We start from the raw sequence: 23,474 nt of genomic DNA, 5'->3' as shown, positions 1-23,474 counted from the left end.
CCGGACCAGTGTATTTTGTACGGAGAACCGCGGCTCCGGGGCGCCGACAAAGCAGCCGCGCGGGGCAAAGCAGCGGCGCTGGCCGGCGCTGGCCGGCACAGCCGCGCTGGCCGAAACAGCCGCGCTGGTGACCGTGGAGCACCTCTGCCCGGGAATTTCCTAGTCTCTGGGCAATAAAGACACGGCGTCCACTCACCCTCTGCGCTTTCACTGGGAGCTGCAATCCTGAGCTGTTCCTAAACGGCCATCTTGGATCCCTCTCCCCAATTTAAGCTTTTAATGAACTGTAACTTAAATTTAGAAATAGCTTTTTTTTTCCTATTATAGTGTGTAAATATTCCATGGAATCCCGGTTTATTTCCATTAAAAAAATTCAAAGCAGCTAATCTATGAGTTATATATAATAATTTGGAACTAATAGAGAGCTGATAGATGGTGAAGCATCCTGTTTCTAGTATACAGAGACTGAATCATGTTTCCAGGATCAAAGTGGCATCTTGATGATTCCGTTGAGTCTCTTTAGAACTGTATAGTGTAGTCCCTGTATTGCTGAAGGTTATGGTGCTTTCCATCATTGCTAAAGATTGAGAATAGAGAATCGTTTCCTGCAGTTGAAGATATTCTTCCTTATACTCTGATTTTGTTAGCTACTAAGATACTCTCAATAAAAGGGAACTGGAAGAGGAGAATGTAGGTGCTGTAAAACCTGCATATAGGGCAGAAGAGAGTTAATGCTGAGATGTAGTGGTCATGGTCAGAGACTTATAGAGTGGTAACTCAAAATGGATACATTGCTCTGAGAACATAATTCAGAGAATCAAGAATATTTGAATGATTTAGAACAGATATGATAGGGAGAGATTGTCATCTGTGGTGAGAGAATGGCAAAAATGAAACATAAACTATACCTCCCCTAAAACTACACACTAATATGCTTTGTGTTTATCTCACTCTCTACAGTAAATCTAAGGCTGTTTGTTTAAAGGACCTTGTCTTGATTAGTAATAGCCCAGCAACCTTTAAAATGTACTAGTCTCAAGTTCTGACCCTTTTCTGCTTGGAATTCCTTGTGGTAGTTGGAAGTACTCAGTTATTGCCAGACAGTGCCTTTGGCACTGGGGAGGGAGATGACTGGATAATAGGCTGGTTCTAAAAAAAAACATTGGGACCAGAATGACCTGCATGTTTGTATAAATCAGCCTGTGTGCCAAAGATGATATGTGTTCTAGAGGTAGCCAGCCGCAGTGTTAGCATAGAAATGAATAGCATAGCATATGATATGACGAATGCCAAAGACTAGGCAGGGTCTTGGAAGATAGCTGGTAGCTTTATGTGATAGCAAACCTAGTTGTAGAAGAAAGAATTCTTGACTTATCGCAGATCTCGCTTTGGAATCCTAATTGCAATTTATTATTCATGTGACCTTGATCAATTCATTTAATCTTAATTGCAAAGTATAGTTATGTGAAGCTCACAACAATAATACCCCAAGCACCTCTGTGGCAGGATTAGGTTAATTACTGATATCTGAAATTGACCTAAATGTGAATTCCAGACATTTTTCTCTAGAAAACTGTTAAATGGTGAATGTTAAAGAGAATAAAGTAGGTTCAAATTTTAGAAAACATTCTTAAAACCTGTAAGAGTTTTTTCCCTCTTTTTATACCTTTGGTACAGAATTTTTAACCATGTTTTTAACTATAATTATTTTGCTTTTTATAGCTTTAAGTATGCAGTCGAAAGCATCAGAGAGAAGCTAAAGGCAAAGCCTTTGCTTTTACAGGTAAATTGATTAATAGATAGCATTAGCTCCTTCTCAGTTTCCTCATTAATTTATTTTATTGTGACAATATATGCATTTCCAAAGCTGTCTTGAAACCTTTTTGAAGAAGTTGGGATAAATAAAAATAGCCATAGATAATAGTTATGGTGATAATAGACATTTTGGGGAAAATGGTACAATTAGAAAAGACTTGTCATCAATGTAGCTTTCAGTGAGTGATCATTTAATGATGTTTATCTCACTCTGACTTATAGTTACCAATTGGTGAAGCCAAAACTTTCAAAGGACTGGTGGATGTAGTAACCAAAGAAAAACTTCTTTGGAATTCCAATTCAAATGATGGAAAAGACTTTGAGAGAAAGTCCCTCTTGGAAGTGAGCGATCCTGAATTGCTGAAGGAAACAACTGAAGCAAGGAATGCCTTAATTGAACAAGTAAAGTATAATGAACGATAAAATGAACACTAATGTGTGCACCACTCATCTTTTTTTTTCCCCCCCATTTATTTTATTGCATTTTAGGTTTTGGGGTACATGTGAAGAACATGTAAGATTGTTGCATAGGTACACACGTGGCAGTCTGATTTGCTGCCTTCCTCCTCATCACCTACATCTGGCATCTCTCCCCTTGCTATCTCTCCCCAACTCCCCACTCCCTACCGTCCCTCCCCTATTTCCCCCCAGCTGACCCCAGTGTGTAGTGCTCCCCTCCCTGTGTCCATGTGTTCTCATTGTTCAATACCCGCCTATGAGTGAGAACATGCGGTGTTTGATTTTCTGCTCTTCTGTCAGTTTGCTGAGAATGATGGTTTCCAGGTTCATCCATTTCCCTACAAAGGACACAAACTCATCGTTTTTGATGGCTGCATAATATTCCATGGTGTATATGTGCCACATTTTCCCTGTCCAGTCTATCATCGATGGGCATTTGGGTTGGTTCCAGGTCTTTGCTATTGTAAACAGTGCTGCAGTGAACATTTGTGTGCACGTGTCCTTATAGTAGAACGATGTATAATCCTTTGGATATATACCCAGTAATGGGATTGCTGGGTCAAATGGAATTTCTATTTCTAGGTCCTTGAGGAATCGCCACACTGTCTTCCACAATGGTTGAACTAATTTACTCTCCCACCAACAGTGTAAAAGTGTTCCTGTTTCTCCACATCCTTTCCAGCATCTGTTGTCTCCAGATTTTTTAATGATCGCCATTCTAACTGGCGTGAGATGGTATCTCAATGTTGTTTTGATTTGCATTTCTCTGATGACCAGTGATGATGAGCATTTTTTCATATGTTTGTTGGCCTCATGTATGTCTTCTTTTGTAAAGTATCTGTTCATATCCTTTGCCCACTTTTGAATGGGCTTGTTAGTTTTTTTCTTGTAAATCTGTTTTAGTTCTTTGTAAATTCTGGATATCAGCCCTTTGTCAGATGGGTAAACTGCAAAAATTTTTTCCCATTTTGTTGGTTGCCGATTCACTCTAATGACTGTTTCTTTTGCTGTGCAGAAGCTGTGGAGTTTGATTGGGTTCCATTTGTCTATTGTGGCTTTTGTTGTCAATGCTTTTGGTGTTTTGGTCATGAAGTCCTTGCCTACACCTATGTCCTGAATGGTTTTGCCTAGATTTTCTTCTAGGGTTTTTATGGTGTTAGGTCTTATGTTTAAGTCTTTAATCCATCTGGAGTTAATTTTAGTGTAAGGTGTCAGGAAGGGGTCCAGTTTCTGCTTTCTGCACATGGCTAGCCAGTTTTCCCAACACTGTTTATTAAACAGGGAATCCTTTCACCATTGCTTGTTTTTATCTTGTTTGTCAAAGATCAGATGGTTGTAGATATGTTGTGTTGCCTCTGAGACCTCTGTTCTGTTCCATTGGTCTATATCTCTGTTTTGGTACCAGTACCATGCTGTTTTGATTACTGTAGCCTTGTAGTATAGTTTGAAGTCCAGTAGTGTGATGCCTCCCACTTTGTTCTTTTTGCTTAGAATTGACTTAGCTATGCGGGCCACTCATCTTAAGAAATAGAATACAATCATACTTTAGAATCTCTTGGGGATTGGTTGCAGGACCTCCTGTGGATACCAAAATCGGCAGAGGCTGAAGTCCCTGGTATAAAATGATGTAGTATTTGTATATAACCTATTCATGTCTTCCTCTATACTTTAAATCACTTCTAAATTACTTATAATACCTAATACAATGTAATGTTGTGTGCCATTTTGTGTTCATCTCTCTCTCCCACTAATCATCTTAACTGTCCCCCAAATCAATATATTATTTCAGTATTTCTCTTTCATTTGCTTTTCTTTATAGTTTACAATAAATCCTTAAAGAACTTAGGTTTACATGTTTTGAACTTTACATAAATGAAATGATACTGTTTGTATCTTATGACATTGTTCATTATTGTTAGAACTTTATGTTGCTATGTGTTGTTATAGTTTATTCATTTCAATGTTGTCTAGTGTTCTAATACATGATTTTACCATACTTTATTGAGTATTCTCCTGTGGATGGGCTTTGAGGTTGTTTCTCTTTTTTGCTGTTACAAGCAATGTGGCTGTGAACATTTTTTATCTGTCTCCTTGTGCACATGGGCAATAGTTTCTTTAGGATTAAACCAAGGAGTAGCATTGCTAGGTCCAAGGATATGCATGCCTTTTACTTTTTACCAGATGTCAAATTATTTAGAAAATCTTAAAACCATCAATTTTATAATTGGTATATAGCTCTGGACCTCATCCACCTTCAAAATTTTAATAGAAAATAGCAAGATTATTAATATTTGTAATATTTATAGTTAGTATATACAGGAATAAGTAAAACATACCTTAAATAAATTTTTTGAATATTTTGGTAAAGAAAAACATTGGAATCTGAGCCCTTGATTTTTCACTTCTAAATTGATATTTTAGTCAACAACAGACCACATGAATGTTGGCAGTCTCATAAGAGTATAATACTGTATTTTTCCTGTACCTTTTTTATGTTGAGATACACAAATACTTACCATTGTGTTACAATTGCCTACAGTATTCAGTATAGTAACATGCTGTGCAGATTTGTAGGCTAGGAGCAATAGACTATATAGCATTGGTGTAGATGCTGGCTATACCATCTGAGTTTATGGAAAGACACTCTATGATGTTGGTAGAATGACAAAATCACCTAACAACATAGTTTTCAGAACTTACCCCGTCACTAAGTGATGCATGACTGTATGTAATAATCATTACAACTTTATCATTAACATAATTATTTTTGTTATTGAGTTAATGAGGGCCTACTGTGTGCTAGGTTAAGTGCTTTATGTATACTTTTTTTTTTTTTTTTGGAATCCAGCTGGACTTTATTTAACACAATACAATATGGCTATGGAAACAGCAAATTGAAAAAACAAAGCAGAAAAACACAGTTCCATCTAATTTATAATTAGGTAACAGCATGGAAAGTCATTGACTGAATAACAAAACATTTAAGCTTGATGGAAGAAGTCTTTTCCTAGTGCGCATACTTTTGGAATCCCCACTCTCTGTTGTCCAATGGACACATCTGTCATGTTTTGAGCCAGGGAGAGATGCAGTGGAAGTGAAAAGCATGGTTACAGACTCCTCGTGCAACGGTACACTTTTCTGAAGTAGCGGATGCCTAGCTAGCTTGACATGCTATGCAGAGATCTATAATGTGGTTCCTGCAGATGGCACAGTTATTAACCACAATATCCCAGGCCCAGAGGGCTACTGTATTCCCCTTTTTCACTTCAAAGGCTTTTTGCCCACGTCGCTGGTGGTGCCACTCGGGGTATCCACATCCATTGCTGCCGCCATTTTGGAAACACAAGGTCTGTTTTCCCTGCTTTACATATACTTTTTAATTTAACCTTCACAAGAACCTTATATTGTCCCCATTTTACAGATGAGGAAACAGAGGCTCAAATACTTAAATAAGATGTCACACAGCTAATAAGTGGCTGAGGTGGAATCTGAACCCAGGTTAATCTAAGTTTAGAGCTAAAGCTCTTTCCAACTTATTTATGCTGCTTTTTTAATTTGGGGGAGGATAGAAAATAAAAAAGTAGAATTTACATTTATTATTGATTTGTTCCTCTTTGAGTTTTTTTGTGTTGTTTTAATACAGAAGAGCTATAAGAATAAACTTAAGGATCTTGTAATCTAGTTGAGGAGCCAGCACACACTTGCCTATATGTCTCATGGTCTTCTAGGATGTGATAGTATGTGACAGAAATCTGAGAAAATCTGAGACTGTCAGAAGCTAATAATGTGCTAATTATAAGAAATACATAAGTATGTATAAAATTTACAGAATAAGACTACTTCACATCCATTAGGTTGCCTACTGTCAAAAACAGAAAATAGGTGTTGGCAAAGATGTAGAGAATTATAACCTTGTGCACTGTTAGTAGGAATGTAAATGGTGTAGCTACTATGGAAAACAGTATGGCGATTCCTCAAAAAATTGAATGTAGAATTACTATATTACTCAACAGTTCCACTTTTTGGGTATATACTCAAAAGAATTGAAAACAGAGTCTCAAAGAGATATTTGCACATGCATGTTCCTAGCCGCATTTTTCACAATAGCCAAAAGATAGAAGCAACCCAAATCCATGGGCAGACGAATGGATAAACAAAGTGTGGTACACATAGACACACACACACGACTATTTCAGTTTTAAAAAGCAAGGAAATTCTGATGCATGCTATAGCAGAAGCCTTGAGGACATTATGCTAAAAAGACAAATACTGTATAATTCTACCTGTATGAAGTATCCAGAGTAATCAGATTCGGAGACAGAAAATATAATGGTAGTTGCCATGGGCTAGTGAAAGGCAGAGAGAATGGTGTATTGTTTAATTAATGTGTATAGAGTTTGTTTTGCAGGTTGAAAAGAGTTCTGGAGATTTATTGTGCAATAGTGTGAAAATACTTAACACTACTGAACTGTACACTTAAAAATGAGTACAATGGTAAATTTTATGTATATTTTGCCACAATTTAAATTTTATCTTTAACTTAGTGAATAAGATCAGTGTGGGATAGCATCAACTTCTGATGTTGAAGGTGCACAGTAATAATAATAGCTAATACTTACTATACAGTAGTATATATTCCTAAAGCATAATTTGAACTGGTTATTTAATCCTCGTAACAGCCTCAAGACATAGATAGTACTATTATCTCTATGAGTTACTAAGGCAGAGAGTTGAAATAACTTGACCAAAGTTTGAACAAGCTAGTAAGTGGTGGAACCATTTCTAGGTAGTCTGATTTCAGAAGCTGAGCTTAGCCGTCACATATAATGCTTTCCAGAAGGATGGTTAGATATGTTTCTGCTATACTTAATTCTGTTAACAGTGTGGTTTTTTTACCAGGTTTGAATGTTTTGCTCCCTTGTACTGTTACATGCTTTTGAAGCTGTTTTATTAATTTGTCAGCTGAATGATTCCATTTGTATAGGTGGATGGTTATGAAAAGAATGTGAAATAGACAATTGCATTTTTATTATGGAGATATGCCTATGCCTCCCTCCCCAAACTTAAATGTATTTCGTCAGGATTACAGCAACATTAATTCTCTTAGTTTGACTGTCTTGGGAGATCTGGTGAACATTCAGAATATTAGAGGAAAACCAGATGAAACCTTTTTATAAACTAAAACCTCCAAATTTATCTAAAAAAGGCCAATCCATTGTATGTACTATCATTGTGAGTTGCACATTTTCTTTGATTTCTTTGGAGCACACTGATAGCACTTTGTTAAGAGGCTTTATTAGTCTCTGGCTTTCTGTGAATTTAGGAAACTCCTAATAGGATAGCTTTAGTTTTCCATTTCCTTTCCGTTCCAAGAAAAACATTTTTCTTTATCTCTTTAGAAGAAGTAAAGAGTTGCTTGGCCTGGACAAGGTAGCTGTCTTGAAATATTTGAATATTGTCTGTTTATGGTGTTTAGACAAGTCAGTAGTTATGAAGATAAATGCAAGTTATAGAACTCTAAAACCTTTCTTTATAGGTTGCAGATTTGGATGATGAATTTGCTGACTTGGTTTTAGGAGAATTTAGTGAAAATTTTGATTTGTTACCAGCTGAAAAGGTAAATTTTATTCAGTTGCTTTGACAAAATTTTACTGATTGGTTATAGTTTGATTTCTCTGTCTTTGATGTGTGTGCATTTTTTAAAAAAACTTTGCATATTATTAGAATGTGCTAAGTTTAAAGTTAGGAGAACATTAAGTTAAAGTTAGACTATCAAGTTAAATCACAAGTATATTAATCCATTTATTCAAGAAATATTTTTGAGCACCTATTATATTTTAACAACTTTTCTTGTTTCTGGGGATTTAGCAGTATTTCCAGGGGTAATACTCATATGGATTTTACATTCTAGCAAATGGGAGACAGATAAACTAATAAATATCTAACATGCCAGGTAGTGATTAGTATTAAAAAGAAAAACTAAGCTAACAAAATGATGAAAGTATGGTGAGGAGTGCCATTTTACATGGCTGGTTAGAGAGATTTCGAGATTCTGGCCAAGACCAGTATACTGCACACAACATAAATGCTCATTTGTATCTTTGCTTTGTAGCTACAGCATGCAATACATAGAGTAACACTAGCTCAGACAGCAGTGCCTGTGCTTTGTGGAAGTGCCCTGAAAAACAAAGGGGTACAGCCCTTGTTAGATGCTGTTACTATGTACTTGCCTTCACCTGAAGAGCGTAACTATGAATTTCTGTGAGTATGCAATTACATATATTAAAATTCTGTAGCTTTGAAGAAACAAATAGGAGGCCTTGTTTTATGAAAAGTAGTTGAATCACCATTTTTTAATAATAATGGTGAATATTATTGCAAATGATGTAATAAGGAGCCATAGTAATTTTTACTTGAAAGGAACATTTTTTATCTCTTGTAAAAAGAGATGTCTTACAGATGGAGCTAAGAGGTGTATCTTTTCACTATGTAAAAGTATAAGTGTTGACCCTGCCATCTTAGTCTTAGAAAAGTGATATCCTGGGGATGTTTGTTAAATATTATGTAGTTACATTTATATTCATCTAGATTTCATGATTTTTCATAAGCTCAGAATATTCTGTGGCTATAAAGAATAGTCATTGTTTTACCTCTATTGTCACTAAAAGTTTTTTACTTAAGTAATAAATCCTTTAAAATCTGAGTAAGCAACGTGTAAAATGGCAGAGAAATAGACTTTAATTATCTTTATCCTGCCATTAATAACTTTTCGTATCTCTAAATTGTAGAGGCATGATGGTGAGGAGCACAGGCTTTGTACTATTGGATTTAAATCCTAGCTCTTCCAAGTTGTTTAACATCTCAATTATAAAATGCAAAGAATAGGACCTATCTCATGGTGTTCTTTTAAGAATTAAATGATTTGTAAAGCACAAAGAACAGTGCCTAGTATAGTAAGCTCTATATTAGTATTTATTAAAGTTAAAAATTGGAGGGAATAGGAATAAGATTGGAGAAGCTCTGTAATAGAAGTGTTTAAACTACTTTAAAACTAATGAAACTCCTTTGAAACTAATGAAAATATGAAGCTCTACTTAGATGCACAAAATTTGGCAATTTCAAGAGAACTCAATTCTAAAACTTATCACCAGTTTAAGAACATTCTGTTAAGAGTGTTATGTAAATAATTTCAAGTTTATAGTATAGATTTTTATGGTTATGTAATGAACAGAAAGTCCAAGGAGAGTGTAAAAGCAATAACTGGGAAGTACCTGTTTATTTACTCTGTGCAGGTTTCTTGATAAGTGGTGTGATATTCCCAGGTATAGTCTCCACGGGGAGAGCTCTTGGCAGTGAAATTATTTGCAAATAGAGATAATATTAGCAAGGGAACTCATTATTTTTAGTTTTGAGGAATTAATGGTAAGATCTCCATTGACTAATTTAGTCGATGAAAGAAGTTATGTAACAGTGACATTATTTAGTGGCTCTGCGTAGCCCTACTAGAATATAAAAGAGGTCTTTGGGGACATTAAGGTTAAGTTTCTGCAGTTGTGGGAAGTGTATTTCATAGTCCTTTTTGGAATGTCTATTTTATAGGCAGTGGTATAAGGGTGACTTATGTGCACTGGCATTTAAAGTTCTCCACGACAAGCAGCGAGGACCACTGGTTTTTATGCGCATTTACTCAGGCACAATAAAACCCCAGTTGGCCATTCATAATATTAATGGAAACTGCACGTAAGTAGAAGCTTGGGTTATTTTGTAAAACTGTACTCATTTCTTTAAAAATACTATTACTAATATAAATCATGGTTTTACAGGGAGAGAATAAGTCGTCTGCTTTTGCCGTTTGCTGACCAACATATAGAAATCTCTTCGTTGACTGCTGGTAACATTGCTTTGACTGTTGGGCTTAAACATGTAAGTGACCAAATGATTTCTCTAGGAAATAACAGCTTAAATGTGTAATTATAAGTAGGCAACTTGTAATATCAAAAACCCATAACCCAAATGTTCATCAATAGTACAATAAAGAATATTGTGGCATATTTATCAGCATGGCAGAATCTCATACATTTACCAGGAAGAAAATTAAATTACAGAAGACCACAGATAGGATGGATTGTATTCATATAAAGTTCAAATCCAGGTAAAATAACATACTGTTTATGGATTATATATATGTATATAGATATGTGTGTGTTTAAGTTTATATAAAATATTGTTTTGTTTCCATTGGGTTTATTCCTATCTTGAGCATTGCAGAAAATTTAACCTAGACTTACAACTCATCAGGTAATACCAAGATATTTTGTTAGTGAAGGCTCCATGAGGGCAAGGATTTTTGTCTTTTTTGTTCACTGCTTTATCTTCAGTCCCTAGATCAGTGCTTGCATAGAGTAGGCACTCCATAGATAATTGTAGGATGAATTGATGAAAATACTTGATGCTGTATTTATTTTTGATGGGTTAAAACTAAGGATATTTCATTTGTGTGGATTAAATCAAATATTTTTTCATTAACCTTTATGTACTAAACATTGTTATTTTAAGCATTTTAACTTTTCATGAAGATCATGAGATTTCAGGTTTGAAGATCCTTCAGTCGAAAATTCCCGTATGCTGGTTACTGGACTTCTGGCATTGGAATGTCCCCTCTGTCTCCCTGAAGGCAGGACCTCCTTACATGTATTTGAGGGAGCTCTACAAATACATTGAGACCATTGCTTCAGTCAGATTACTTTTACAGAGAAGGAAACTGGCACAGAACTTCATGATATAAAAGTTTAAAAGTAAAATTACAGTTTTTAAAAAATAACTGTGCTCTACATGGAAACCAGCAATCTGCACAGTTAAGGGTATTCTTGCTAATTGTATATTTAAGTTAATAGAAGATTTTCTGTAAAAAGGAGTAAATTCTTATGGGTAATAAAACACTCTAATGGACTTCTCCCTAGACTGTCTTGTCATGCTTGAACATTTAGGAAGGTACATTTGTTTTGCCAAATAATTTTGGATGTATATGTGTGTGTGTGTTTTATTGTTTGTTAGAATTTATTATAATAGTATATTGGATAGAATTTTTATGCAAGTTAAATTAGTTTCACTTATGCAAAGTTATTAATGAGCTTTTTGAATTTTATTTCTCTTTTAAGTTCTGATGAAAAGAAAATGTCACAAAAATTTTTCTTATATTGTGGTTCTTGGTGTAAGATGAGTGCTTGCAAAATGCTTCTTTTGTTCCAAGTCATCTGGTTTGCTTGCAGACTGCCACTGGAGACACCCTTGTCTCATCCAAGTCCAGCGCATTAGCTGCAGCTCGTAGAGCAGAAAGGGAGGGAGAAAAGAAGCACAGACAAAACAATGAAGCAGAGAGACTTTTATTGGCTGGAGTAGAAATTCCAGAACCTGTTTTCTTTTGTACCATAGAACCCCCGTCAGTCGCTAAGCAGCCAGGTATGAATGGTCTTGGTGTAGCAACTAATTAGTGCTCTGATAATTTATATAAAACACTTACAACATCCCCTCAAGAGATTTCTTATGTGATGGAATTATATTTTATCTGAATATATTGGTAAACATTTCTTGTGGTTGGTCTTCTTTTTTTTTTACAAATGCCTTCATTTTTTTTCTTTTTTTATTTCTTGGCCATTCTTCTCGTATTATATTCTTCCTTACTCTTGTAGTGCTATCTATAGGATTCTAAGTAACTGGCCTTAGAACTGCCCTTCTAGTATATTAGACAGTAACTGATTTATAACCCATTCAGTTTCTCATCATTATGTATAAAAATGCTGTTTTATAGCTCAACCGCTAGAACTCAGTGAAGATATTTATATATTGTGGATAATCTTGTTTGACCTTTTGTGAGATATTTTGTTCTTTAGCATTTTAGCTAAGAATTTTTCAGTGGCTTCTCATTATTTCTAGCACACACCCAAACTCTTAAGTGTGATATGTAATGCCCATGATTCCAATTATAGTTTCCATTAGATTTGGTTACGTATGGTAGAAACCCCCGCAAATAACAATTGCTTTAATAGGACGAAAGTTTATTTCTCTCTGTCTCGTAACAGAAACCTTGAGTTGGTAGCCAGGGATTAGAGTGGCTCCACAATGTTGTCAGGAACCCAGGCTCCAGTGTTTTTGTCCTGCCCTTCTGAGTGCATAGCTCCTGGAGCCTTGGGCATCACCTTGGAGTTCCTGACCACAGAAAGGAGTAAGGGGAAGGAAGAAGTTATACCCCTTTTCTATTAAGATTTCTTGTATGTCATTGGCCAGCAATGAGACACATGGCCACCTGTTGCAAGGAAGTCTTGTAAAAGCAGCCTTTTAAGTAGGCAGCAGCAGAGTGGAGTGGAAGGCTGCTAGTAGTCTTTGCCACAGACTTCTTGCCTGGCTTCATTTCTTGAAACTTCCTCCTTCTTTTTGACCCTCTTCTTTAGCCCAAAGAAAAATAAAACTATAGCCACACGTTATGCTCCCACAGTAAAGTAGCTGTGATTTCCCGAAGATACCATGCTCTTTTTTGCATTGCTATTTCTTTTCATTTGTTCTCTCTTGCATTGTAATAGTAGCCCATGAACTTACCTGCCTGGAAAACATTCACTCTTCCTTTAGGTCTCAGTTCAAGCATCACCCCTTTATGAGGCTCTCATTGAATTTCCTGTATTAGACTGTTTAAGGACAAACCTTCTGTTCTGGAGGTGGCATTAAAGCCCCTTTTCCTTTGAAAACAAGTTGGACTCAGAGATTATGGAAAAACAAAAGCAGTTGTTATTGCTTCCCCTTGTCTTCCTCAGGACCCAGTCGGGGGAAAGTAGAAGGATCTTTAGCCCAGTAGAGGTTACATTTGCTTATCTCCCCAGATGGAGTTCACATGAGAGAAATCTGAGTGTAGATGTAAGACAACCCCTCATACAGAAAGAAAATGAAACTGAGTCTTTTCGGGTCCACTTGCTGAAGGAACAGCACTAAGTTAAAATGGGCACAACAGCAATTTTTTTGTTACTTTAAATGCCTTAAGGCCAGCTAGGTATAGTTTTGACTCTAGTGGAGAAGGATCAGGTGATGATGAATCTGGCTGCCTATGTATACCAGAGTTAGCCAAGCTGGTTCTATCAGGAATGGCCAGGCACATAAGAGCAGGGGCTGCCCAAACAAAGTAACCCATGGATTCTTTTAAATATATTTGACGGCCGGGCGCGGTGGCTCACGCCTGTAATCCCAGCACTTTGGGAGGCCGAGGCGGGTGGATCACGAGGTCAAGAGATCAAGACCGTCCTGGTCAACATGGTGAAACCCCGTCTCTACTAAAAATACAAAAAATTAGCTGGGCATGGTGGCGCGTGCCTGTAGTCCCAGCTACTCAGGAGGCTGAGGCAGGAGAATTGCCTGAACCCAGGAGGCAGAGGTTGCGGTGAGCCGAGATCGCGCCATTGCACTCCAGCCTGGGCAACAAGAGCTAAACTCCGTCTCAAAAAAAAAAAAAAAAAAAAAAAAAATATATATATATATATATATTTGAGAGTCATTTTATATTTCAAATGCAGCATGAGCACCTACATTCAAATTGCAGGATTGCAGTTAAATTGCACCAGCCAGTTTTTCATGTAAGAACTCAAGCCTTTAACTACTTTAGGAGAAAAAGTTTGGTGTCCAAAGTCTCGTTAATGGGCATTAGCTTAGGGGTCCTAAGCCCCCCCAAGAGGGAGGGATTTACCAAAGTTCCCTTACTTAGACTTCCTTCAAGCGTACCTACATGTTTCTTTTTCTGTGCTTTTATTGCACTTACCCCTTAATCCAGCTATAACCCTTGATACCTGTTACAATGCTAACGTTGCAAATATTTTTGAATGAATTTATTTTACAGTAAACGTTATTTTTATTCCGAAAGTCACTTGGTGTCATATGCATGTACTCTCTTTATCTGTATGTGCTTAAAAATAAAATATCCACAATAATGCCTCTTAACCTTGAGCATGCATACACATCTCTTAGAATTCTTGTTAAAATGTAAAACTCTGACTAAGTAGGTCCAGAACCTAAGACTCTGCATTTCTGTCAGCTCCGGGTGTTACCAGTGTTGCTGGTCCTTAGAGCCCACTTTGGGATGTCAAGGCTCTAGAACAGTATTGTTCAATAGAAATATAGTGTGGTCTACATATGTAATGTGAAATTTTCACCACATAAAACTGGTGAAACAAATTTTCATAATATATCAAAATATTTCAATATGTAATTGATATAAAAATATTACTGAGATATTTTACATTCTTTTTTTCATATTAAGTCTTAGAAACCTGGTGTTTATTTTACATTTACAGCACCTGGCAATTCATAACAGTAATACCTCCAAATGGCTAATGATTAGCATTTGGATAGTATGGGTCTAAAAGGCCTGGTTTGTATACCTAAGATACCTTGAATGCGTGACTGATAAGGTTGGCTCATTAATCCAGTGCTCAGTTCTTTTCTTTAGCTACACTTTGTCTGTGGAACTTCTAACATATATCTTTTATAACAAGAGGGAGAGTATACTTATCAGTTAATTGAGTATATTAAAATATCACTTTAGATGGCATATTTAATGCTGTCTAAAATATATATTTTCTCTGTGGTTGTGATAATTCATCAGTCATCATACTAGTATCTGTTTATTTATGATGTAATTTTAGCCTCCTTTTGCCACTTCCTCATTATTGCCAGTTTTTCTGAAGGCATTTTACTTTTTTGTTAGCTCCTAAATTGATCTTTGGAAAATATAATCAGATGATGTTACTGCCCCTCTTAAAACCCTTCAGTGGCTTTGCAGTGCAAACCTAAACTTTTCACCATGGCCTACAAGACCTGACATGATATGATCCCTGCCACACATCTCCTTCCTCATTTGATGCTATTCTTCCTTTTGCCCACTGATCTCTAACTGCTAGTCTTCTTGCTTATTTTCCCAACAGCAAATTGTTCCTTGTATAGCCATTCCCTTTATCTGGGATTCCTTTTCTTCAGGATTTTGCTTATAGGTTTCTTTTTTGTTTGTTCATTTCTGTCTTTACTTAAATAATCCTGGAGAGGCCTTCCTAGACCACCCAATCTCAAGTAGCCTCGCATCATTATTATATCACGTTGTTTTTGTCTTTGCAGTATGTATGGCTGTTTGAAATTTTCTTTTTTCTTTCTTTTTTTTTCTTTTTTGCAAAGACGGAGTTTCGCCATGTTGCCCTGACTGGTTGCGAACTCCTGGGCTTTAGTGTAGCTAAAGAAGATCCTTCTGCCTCAGCTTCCAAAAGTGCTGGGATTATAGGTGTGAGCCACTGTGCCCAGCCAAAACTTTTTTTTTTTTTTTCAAAATTTGTTTGCTTATCTACCTGTTTTACCCACTGGAACATTTAGTAAGTTATTTAAAAAATGAAATGTAAAGGTAACAGTTGTTTATCCCTTAGATTTGGAACATGCATTGAAATGTCTTCAGCGTGAAGATCCAAGTTTGAAAGTGCGACTAGATCCTGACTCTGGACAAGTAGGTGTATTATTGCTTACTTCAGAAGCCTTTCTATGAGAGGGGAAGAGAGAGAGAGAGAGAGAGAGCGTGTGTGTGTGTGTGTGTGTGTGTGTGTGTGTGTAAAACATTGATTAGTCTGTGCCCCAAAAGAAAAACCTTTCTTTTTTGATTCTCTCATAATACAAAAATTCCTGCTTTTTATGTTGACTATCAAGCTAAGTAAACAAATTTTCCTTAATTCTCTATATAATTACACTTCACATATATAAACTGTTCTCCAACATTTTTTTTTTTACCTTTCCTGAAGACAGCTTTTTGTGAAATTTTGAAATAAGTTTTAATCAAGACAAAGCCTTGAGCCTTTTATGCTAAGGTTTATAAAAGCAGCACGCTAGGAGGAGGATTGGAAGGTGCTAGTGAAGATGGTAACACATCTAAAATGTAGAGAAGTGGTAAACTACAGTGTAACAATGTGAGAGGAAGTGGAGTTTTAAAGTAGGTGCTGTATAATATAGCACAGTAGAACAGATGTTTTGATTCATCAAGAAAAGATTAAATTATATTCGCATCCTCTTTATAGGAGTGCAGGGTAATGTTTATATAAGATGTTAGAAGGAGTTTCTTAAAAAGATTATAAATTTGTTTTTAAAAAGGATAAACTGATTTAGTTAATCTAGAAAGTATGGAGTACTTTATTTTCCCAGAATGCCAGCCAAATGAGCTAGTAATTTATTTTAATTGATACTGAAGTGTACCATAACAGTAATTAAAACAGAAACGTGTTATTTAAAAAACCTATTATTTAGGTAATAGAAATGTAATCCCAGCACTTTGGGAGGATCGCTTGAGCCCAGGATCCACCAGCCTGGGCAACATAAGGAAACACTGTCTCTACAAAAAAAATTTTAAAGTTAGCTAGGTATGATGGCATGCACCTGTGGTCCCAGCGACTTAGGTTGCTGAGGTAGGATGGTTGCTTAAGCCCGGGAGGTCGAGGCCACAGTGAGCTGTGATCACACCACTGCACTCTAGTCTGGGTGACAGAATGAGATCCTGTCTCAAAAAAAATAAATAAAATAAAAACTGGCACTACTTTAAAAAAAATAGCAAATAATATACAAATCTACCAAGTGAAGAATTAAGTCCCATTCTCTGTTCCTCCATCTTATTCTACAGGGTAACCACTGAAAACTTGGTGAATAGCCTTCCACACTTTTTATCCAAACACATGTTTTGCCATCCTGTGTTATGCAGCATAGTATAAATTTGCAAGTATATATGTACAGATATCTATAAACAAGTCATTTTATTTGTATTATTTTAGTTTGCTTCTCTCCCAAATAGTTCACTTTTTAACTTTTTAAAGTGATTTTTAAAAAATTTATGATTACAGTTTTATTATAGCAAAAGGATTTAAATTAGGATCAGCCAAAGGAAGAGACACATAGAACAAAGTCTGAGAGGGCTTTAAACATTTGCAGTGCTTCCTTTATCCTCAGGGACATGTTACCCACTTGGCAGAGTATTGTCAACCAGGGAAGCTCACCCAAGCCTTTGGTGGCCAGAATTATTATTGGGGCTTGATCACATACTGTCCATGTAGTTGACCTTTAGTCTCCAGTACTTCCCATAGGTACAAGCTAACACAGTAATACCTTTAGTCTTCATTGGTTCAAAACAGATAAAAGTTTCTCCTTAGTATGACGGTTCAAGCTAGTCTGAAGGTTTTGACTACTTACAAAGCTGTAAACTGCCCTGGATGATTGGGAAATGCCCATGTTGTTGAGAAAGGTCATTCCCTCCATTTACAAGGTATAGCCCTCATTCTCGTGTGTCATGACAGTTGCCTATATTTTTGTTAAGAAAGGGGCTTTACCCTCCTCTTATAGGCACCACCGAGAAACCGACATCAATTAAATTCATCTTCCATTGGCCAGAAATTTGGCTTTGTGGTTGGGAAGTGTTGGTATATAGCTAAGCGTTGGCATCATTAGTCTTAGCCAGATGCTACTTGCCCAGCAGATAATTCAGCTATCGAAGAAGAGGAGAACGGCCAAGTAATTCACTTTTTATTGATTAATTATTCCAGTCAGAAAAGTCAAAAGCAGTGTTTTGATGTAGGAGCCCCTGGCCAAAAAGAATTACAAAGGAAACTGTAATTAATGAAAAATAAATATATATTAACATATATATATATATATATATATATATATATATATATATATTGCAGTAAATATAATTTACCCTTAATCTTTGTTTTACTTCCTTCCTCTGGTAACCAGACTATTCTGTGTGGTATGGGGGAGTTACATATAGAGATTATTCATGATCGAATCAAGAGGGAATATGGACTGGAGACCTATCTAGGGCCTCTCCAGGTGGCATATCGAGAGACCATCCTAAACTCAGCTTGTGCCACAGGTAAGAAGTAAAAAACTTAGGACTTGTTTTCTCTCTCTCTTTTTATCTCTCTCTCTAGTTGCTTAAAGCAGTGTTCACAGTCACTAATGTCTTCTATGAGAGGAGACAGTTTTTAATATATGTGGGTTTTTTATTTTTTAGGATTTTGTTCTGAATACAGAAAGCCCTATTTCATTGTCACCCAAAACATCTGGATGACCACTCATCAATCACATGTGCTTTTCAGTGGTCTTGGGATAGGGTAAGCCATTGAAGTCAATGGCTTGTCCCAGTCCTCACTGTCAGAACTAGCCTAAGAATTTCAAGTCAATGTGTTATTTTTACTCTATAAAGTAAAAGTAGGAAGTCAGTTTTAGTACTTAATAAATATGATTATTCTATGCTGATAGTAATCTTGAGAAAGTATAGTTTTTATACTTCTATTCCCAAATGTAAGAACTCATAATATTTCTACATAGAATTTTAATTTGGTTCTCTTAAGCCATAGAACATGACAACAATTATTGCTACTCACCCCCAAGAAGAAAATGTGGACAGGCTTGTGGGAAATTGTAAAAAACAAAAACAAAAACAAAACAAAACAAAAAAGAGTTTAGGATAACCAAAAGTCCTGATGGTTACATTTCATTGAAACTTGAAAAATTAAACAAGCAGAATACAGGAGCAAATAGCATGAGGAGTTCTCTTTCTGGACTGTTTATCTGGAAAAACTAAAAATGCTAGAAAACTCTTAACTTTTAAATGAATGTCTGAGCTGACTAGAATGTAATAGAAATTTCCAGAGGTCAGAAAGGAAGCAGGAATAGTAATCTAGGAAAATAAGTCAGCACCATAGGCTATAGCTATTCTGGAGGAATCTGTAATCATCTCTAACCCTAGTGCTTGAGAGCAGTATCCTCATGGAAAGAATTAACTAGGAAAAGTCCTTTCCACAAAAGCAGAGGGCAAGGAAACTTGTCTGTCTCTGTGGTAAGGGGACAAGATTTCTGAGAATTCGTAATCATAGGCTTCGGGTACAGGTCTTTAACCTAAGTTCATAGAACCAGTATGCCCTGAAAAACTCCACACCAAGAAGAACTTATTGTAAAGTGCTCATGACTTGGTAGTATCCCAAGGAACCTGGAAAAAAAGGGCTTCCCCAAAGATATCTATCAACCCAGGCATCAAAGAAATCCCACACATGGCCAGGCATGGTGGCTCACACCTGTAATCCCAGCACTTTAGGAAGCCAGGGTGGGTGGATCATGAGGTCAGGAGTTTGAGACCAGCCTGGCCAATATGGTGAAGCCCCATCTCTACTAAAAATATAAAAATTAGTTCAGCATAGTGGTGCATGCCTGTAATCCCAGCTACTCAGAAGGCTGCGACAGGAGAATTGCTTGAACCTAGGGGGCGAGGTTGCAGTGAGCCAAGATAGTGCCATTGCATTCCAGCTCGGGCAACAGAGCGAGACGTTTCAAAAAAGAAAAAAAGAAAAAAGAAATCCCACACAGAAAAGAATATTTACTCACAAAAAAATTCTCTTTAAATCACAAAACCGTGAGAAAAAGCACAGTGAGCAAAAAGGCAATAGAAATCATAGTCACACCAGCAAAGGCTTCAGTTATTGGAATTATGAGGTACAGAATATAAAATATTATCTTTGAAGAAATAAAAGAGGGGAAAGTACAGTTGACCCTTGAACAACATGGGTTTGAAGTATGTGTCCAGGTCCACTTACACATGGATTATTGTCGTGCCTCTGCCATCCCTGAGACAGCAAGACAAATTTTTCTTACTCCTCAGGCTACTCAATGCAAAAATGATGAGGATAAAGACTATGATGTTCTACTTTTACTTAATGAGTAGTAAATATATTTTCTCTTATGATTTACTTGGTAACATTTTCTTTATTTCATTTATACTATTGTAAAAATACAGTATAAAATACATATAACGTGTTAATTGACTGCTTATATTATTTTTAAGGCTTCCTGTTAACAGTATTCTATAGTAGTTAAGTTTTGGGAGAGTCAAAATGTGCACATGGATTTTTGACTGCATGGGGGATTGGCACCCCTAACCCCCACACATTGTTCAAGGGTCACTTGTGTTAGGAACAAGAAACTATCAAAAATAGTGAGGTGCAACGGGCATAATCTCACATATGTGGAATTTTAAAAAGTCGAGCTTGTAGAAGCAAAGAGTACAATGATAGCTACCAGAGGCTGAGGGTTGGGAAGATGGGAGAGATGTTGATGACGTGGGGTACGGAGTTTCAGTTAGACAGGAGAAATAGGTTCTGATGATCTACTACATAGCATAGTGACTGTAGTTAATGATGTATATTTAAAATCTTAAATAAGTTTTTTGACATGATACATATGTTAATTTGCCTGATTTTTGTCATTCCATTATGTATATATATATATGTATGGAAACATCACGTACCCCATAAATACGTATAATTATTTGTTAATTAAAAACGAAATAAAGCATAAAAAATGGTAGTGGAATATCATGCTATGTGTGAGAGAGGAAATGCTCAAAAAATGATGGTGAAAAGGGCATATAAGGACATAGGAAGCAGCTTGAAGAGACTCTACTGGCCAAAGCTGGATTAATTTGAATACCAAGATAAGTATAATAATTATAGACAATTGGGAAAAAATAATTTCTAAGTTCATACTTATAATACATAGATAAATAGGGAAGAGGGAGGGTTCTTCCTTATACTGGATGCCAAGTACAGACTGTTAGATGTTGGGGAGAAGGGCAAGAGTTGGAAAATAGTCCAGACAACTCTGACAAACATGTGGAACAAAAAAGCAAGTTGCAGTATACATATGGCATAACAAATTCAAAATGAAGCCGAAGTAAACTATTGATTAGGGATACATGCATACTTGATACAATGCTAAAGAAAATTATGAGAATAATCTATGATAGTTGTTGCTTCACAAGGCATCTAGTTATTGGTAATACTCTTTTTAGTAGTTTCATGAATGCTCATTTTTTAGCTTGTGCATATATATTTTATATGTATAGTTACTTATATATAAACATGTATGTATATATTGAGACACTCTCACTCTGTTGCATACAATGGCAAGATCTTAGCTCACTGTAGCCTTGAACTCCTGCACTCCAGCAATCCTCTTTCCTCAGCCTCCCAAGTAGGCTACAGGTGTGCACTACCACAACCAGCTAATTTTTATTACTTTTTATAGAGATGGAATCTTGCTGTATTGCCCAGGCTAGTCTCAAATTCCTGGCCTCAAGTGATCCTCCCACCACGGCCTACCAAAGTGCTGAGTGGGATTACAGGTGTGAGCCACCACACCCAGCCTATATAATTTTAAATAGAAAATATTTCACAGTATAAAAGTGAGCTTAAAAAGGAATTTTGAAGAATTATAGACTATAATTAATTCTTAGTTTTGAATTTGGATCACGAGTCACTGCATTACATGGCTACTCTCATAAATACGACATAGTTTTGATTTAGTAAAATGTTGGAGGTTGGTAACAGACATAGTAAAATATTGGAGATTGTTGGTTGTTAACAAATAGGAGATACTCTTTTCAATCATACCAAAAAAATTTTACTAGTTTTTTGGGAAAGAAATAGTAAACAATATTGCTGGAAAAATACGCAACATAACATTTTTGCGAGTTGACAGGATTTAAAAATCATTTAATTTTCTTTTTTTTAAAAATAATTTAATTTTCATTAGCTTATCTTTGTACATTTAAAGATTTTATCATTTGATATATATTTTTATGTAAAAATATGTAACTAAAAGAATTTCAATCACCTACAAATATTTCAAAATGTTTAAAAGTATAATTTTCATAACATGTGCCTTAACATAACATTAACAGGTGATGCAAAGCAGCTTTTAAACATTGAGCTACATAGAAGCAGATGCTTTGTTGATAGAACTCTTTACTTCTGGTTTTTATACTGTATTTAGTGCCATTGTTAATATTGTTTCCTCCTTTATCTTGTATGAGACCCTGAGCTTGTTGATAATTTTGCCATTTATAGTACCTTGATAGCTTTCCAGAATTAATCTCTGAGGTGCCATATTCAATTTGTTTACAGACACCTTAGATAGAACTTTAGGAGACAAACGGCATCTTGTGACTGTAGAAGTGGAAGCAAGGCCAATTGAAACATCGTCTCTTATGCCAGTGATAGAGTATGCTGAAAGTATCAGTGAAGACCTTTTGAAGGTCTCCCAACAGGCCATTGAAAATGGAATTCACAGTGCATGCCTCCAAGGTAAGTCACTCAAAGGAGAGTAAGCATTAGTAGCACACTCAACCATTTAATCACTCTGTATATTTACAGATTATTTCAGTCTTTTTCCTAACTTTGTTAGTGTTTTCTATTTCTTTGCACTTCTCAGTTACTTATCACTACCCATCGAGCATAGTATGATGCAATTTTTTTTTTCTTGTCTAGGACCACTGCTTGGATCCCCAGTTCAAGATGTAGCAATTACTTTACATTCCCTGACAGTTTATCCTGGTACCTCCACAACTATGATTTCTGCCTGTGTCTCAAGATGTGTACAAAAGGTATAGAAGTATCCTAATCCTTATTAAGGTGACTCTTCTGAGTATAGTACCACGGATCTTGCAGACAGCTGTGCTTACTTAGCCTTACCTTGGAAAGCTGTAGGATACTCAGGCACTATCCCAAAGCAGGCCAATGGAGTACAAGACTGGAGCACTCAGAAACTATGGGCTGCATAGGATCTAAAGTTTTTGAGGAAGCCATGTTGAAAGCGTTTTTAAAGCTCTCCAGATAGGTAATATTGCTAGGGAAGGACTGTGAAAAGAGGACTAAGGACAGTTCCATGAGCATGATATGCTTTAGTTAGATACACAGAATTCAATCCCTTTCTTTGTTGTGGCATTTTTCTTCTTAATTTTTACATCTTTTTCAATTCCATTATTTTATTCTGAAAGACATTTTCAGCTTCCACACTCTCTATATGCATATTCTTCTTGGCCTTTGAAATCTAAGATTGTAAATGAATAGTTATGCAAGAAAAGATTTTTTTTTTTGAGACAGAATCTTGCTCTGTCGCCTGGGCTGGAGTGCAGTGGCTCACTGCAACCTCCACCGCCTGGGTTCAAGTGATTCTCCTGCTTCAGTCTCCTGAGTAGCTGGGATTATAGGCACCCACCACTGCGCCCAGCTAATTTTTTATAGTTTTAATACAGATGGGGTTTCACTATGTTGGCCAGGCTGGTCTCGAACTCTTTACCTCGTGAACCACCT

General features: G+C 36.3%; 1 protein-coding gene and 1 pseudogene across 3 annotated transcripts in view; one reads left to right on the top strand and one right to left on the bottom strand.

Moving 5' to 3' along the window:
- Positions 1-23,474, top strand: part of GFM2 (GTP dependent ribosome recycling factor mitochondrial 2) — a 51,527-nt gene that overhangs the window by 26,235 nt on the left and 1,818 nt on the right. For 2 of the 3 annotated variants that reach the window (XM_017527644.2, XM_017527646.2), the window contains 11 exons: positions 1,723-1,783; positions 2,038-2,217; positions 7,811-7,891; positions 8,387-8,535; positions 9,874-10,014; positions 10,098-10,197; positions 11,544-11,733; positions 15,720-15,796; positions 18,061-18,199; positions 22,287-22,466; positions 22,650-22,765. In XM_017527644.2, the coding sequence (XP_017383133.1) occupies positions 1,723-1,783; positions 2,038-2,217; positions 7,811-7,891; positions 8,387-8,535; positions 9,874-10,014; positions 10,098-10,197; positions 11,544-11,733; positions 15,720-15,796; positions 18,061-18,199; positions 22,287-22,466; positions 22,650-22,765 (1,414 nt within the window). The remainder of the gene's footprint in view (positions 1-1,722; positions 1,784-2,037; positions 2,218-7,810; positions 7,892-8,386; positions 8,536-9,873; positions 10,015-10,097; positions 10,198-11,543; positions 11,734-15,719; positions 15,797-18,060; positions 18,200-22,286; positions 22,467-22,649; positions 22,766-23,474) is intronic. The other variant, XM_017527645.2, reaches the window with a different exon arrangement.
- LOC108303716 lies at positions 5,053-6,197 on the bottom strand (annotated as a pseudogene).

This window comes from Cebus imitator, unplaced genomic scaffold (assembly GCF_001604975.1).
Source record: "Cebus imitator isolate Cc_AM_T3 unplaced genomic scaffold, Cebus_imitator-1.0 Scaffold50, whole genome shotgun sequence".
Lineage (NCBI taxonomy): Eukaryota > Metazoa > Chordata > Mammalia > Primates > Cebidae > Cebus > Cebus imitator.
The sequence above is the reverse complement of the archived record's forward strand: the minus strand, read 5'-3'. Positions and strand labels throughout refer to the sequence as shown.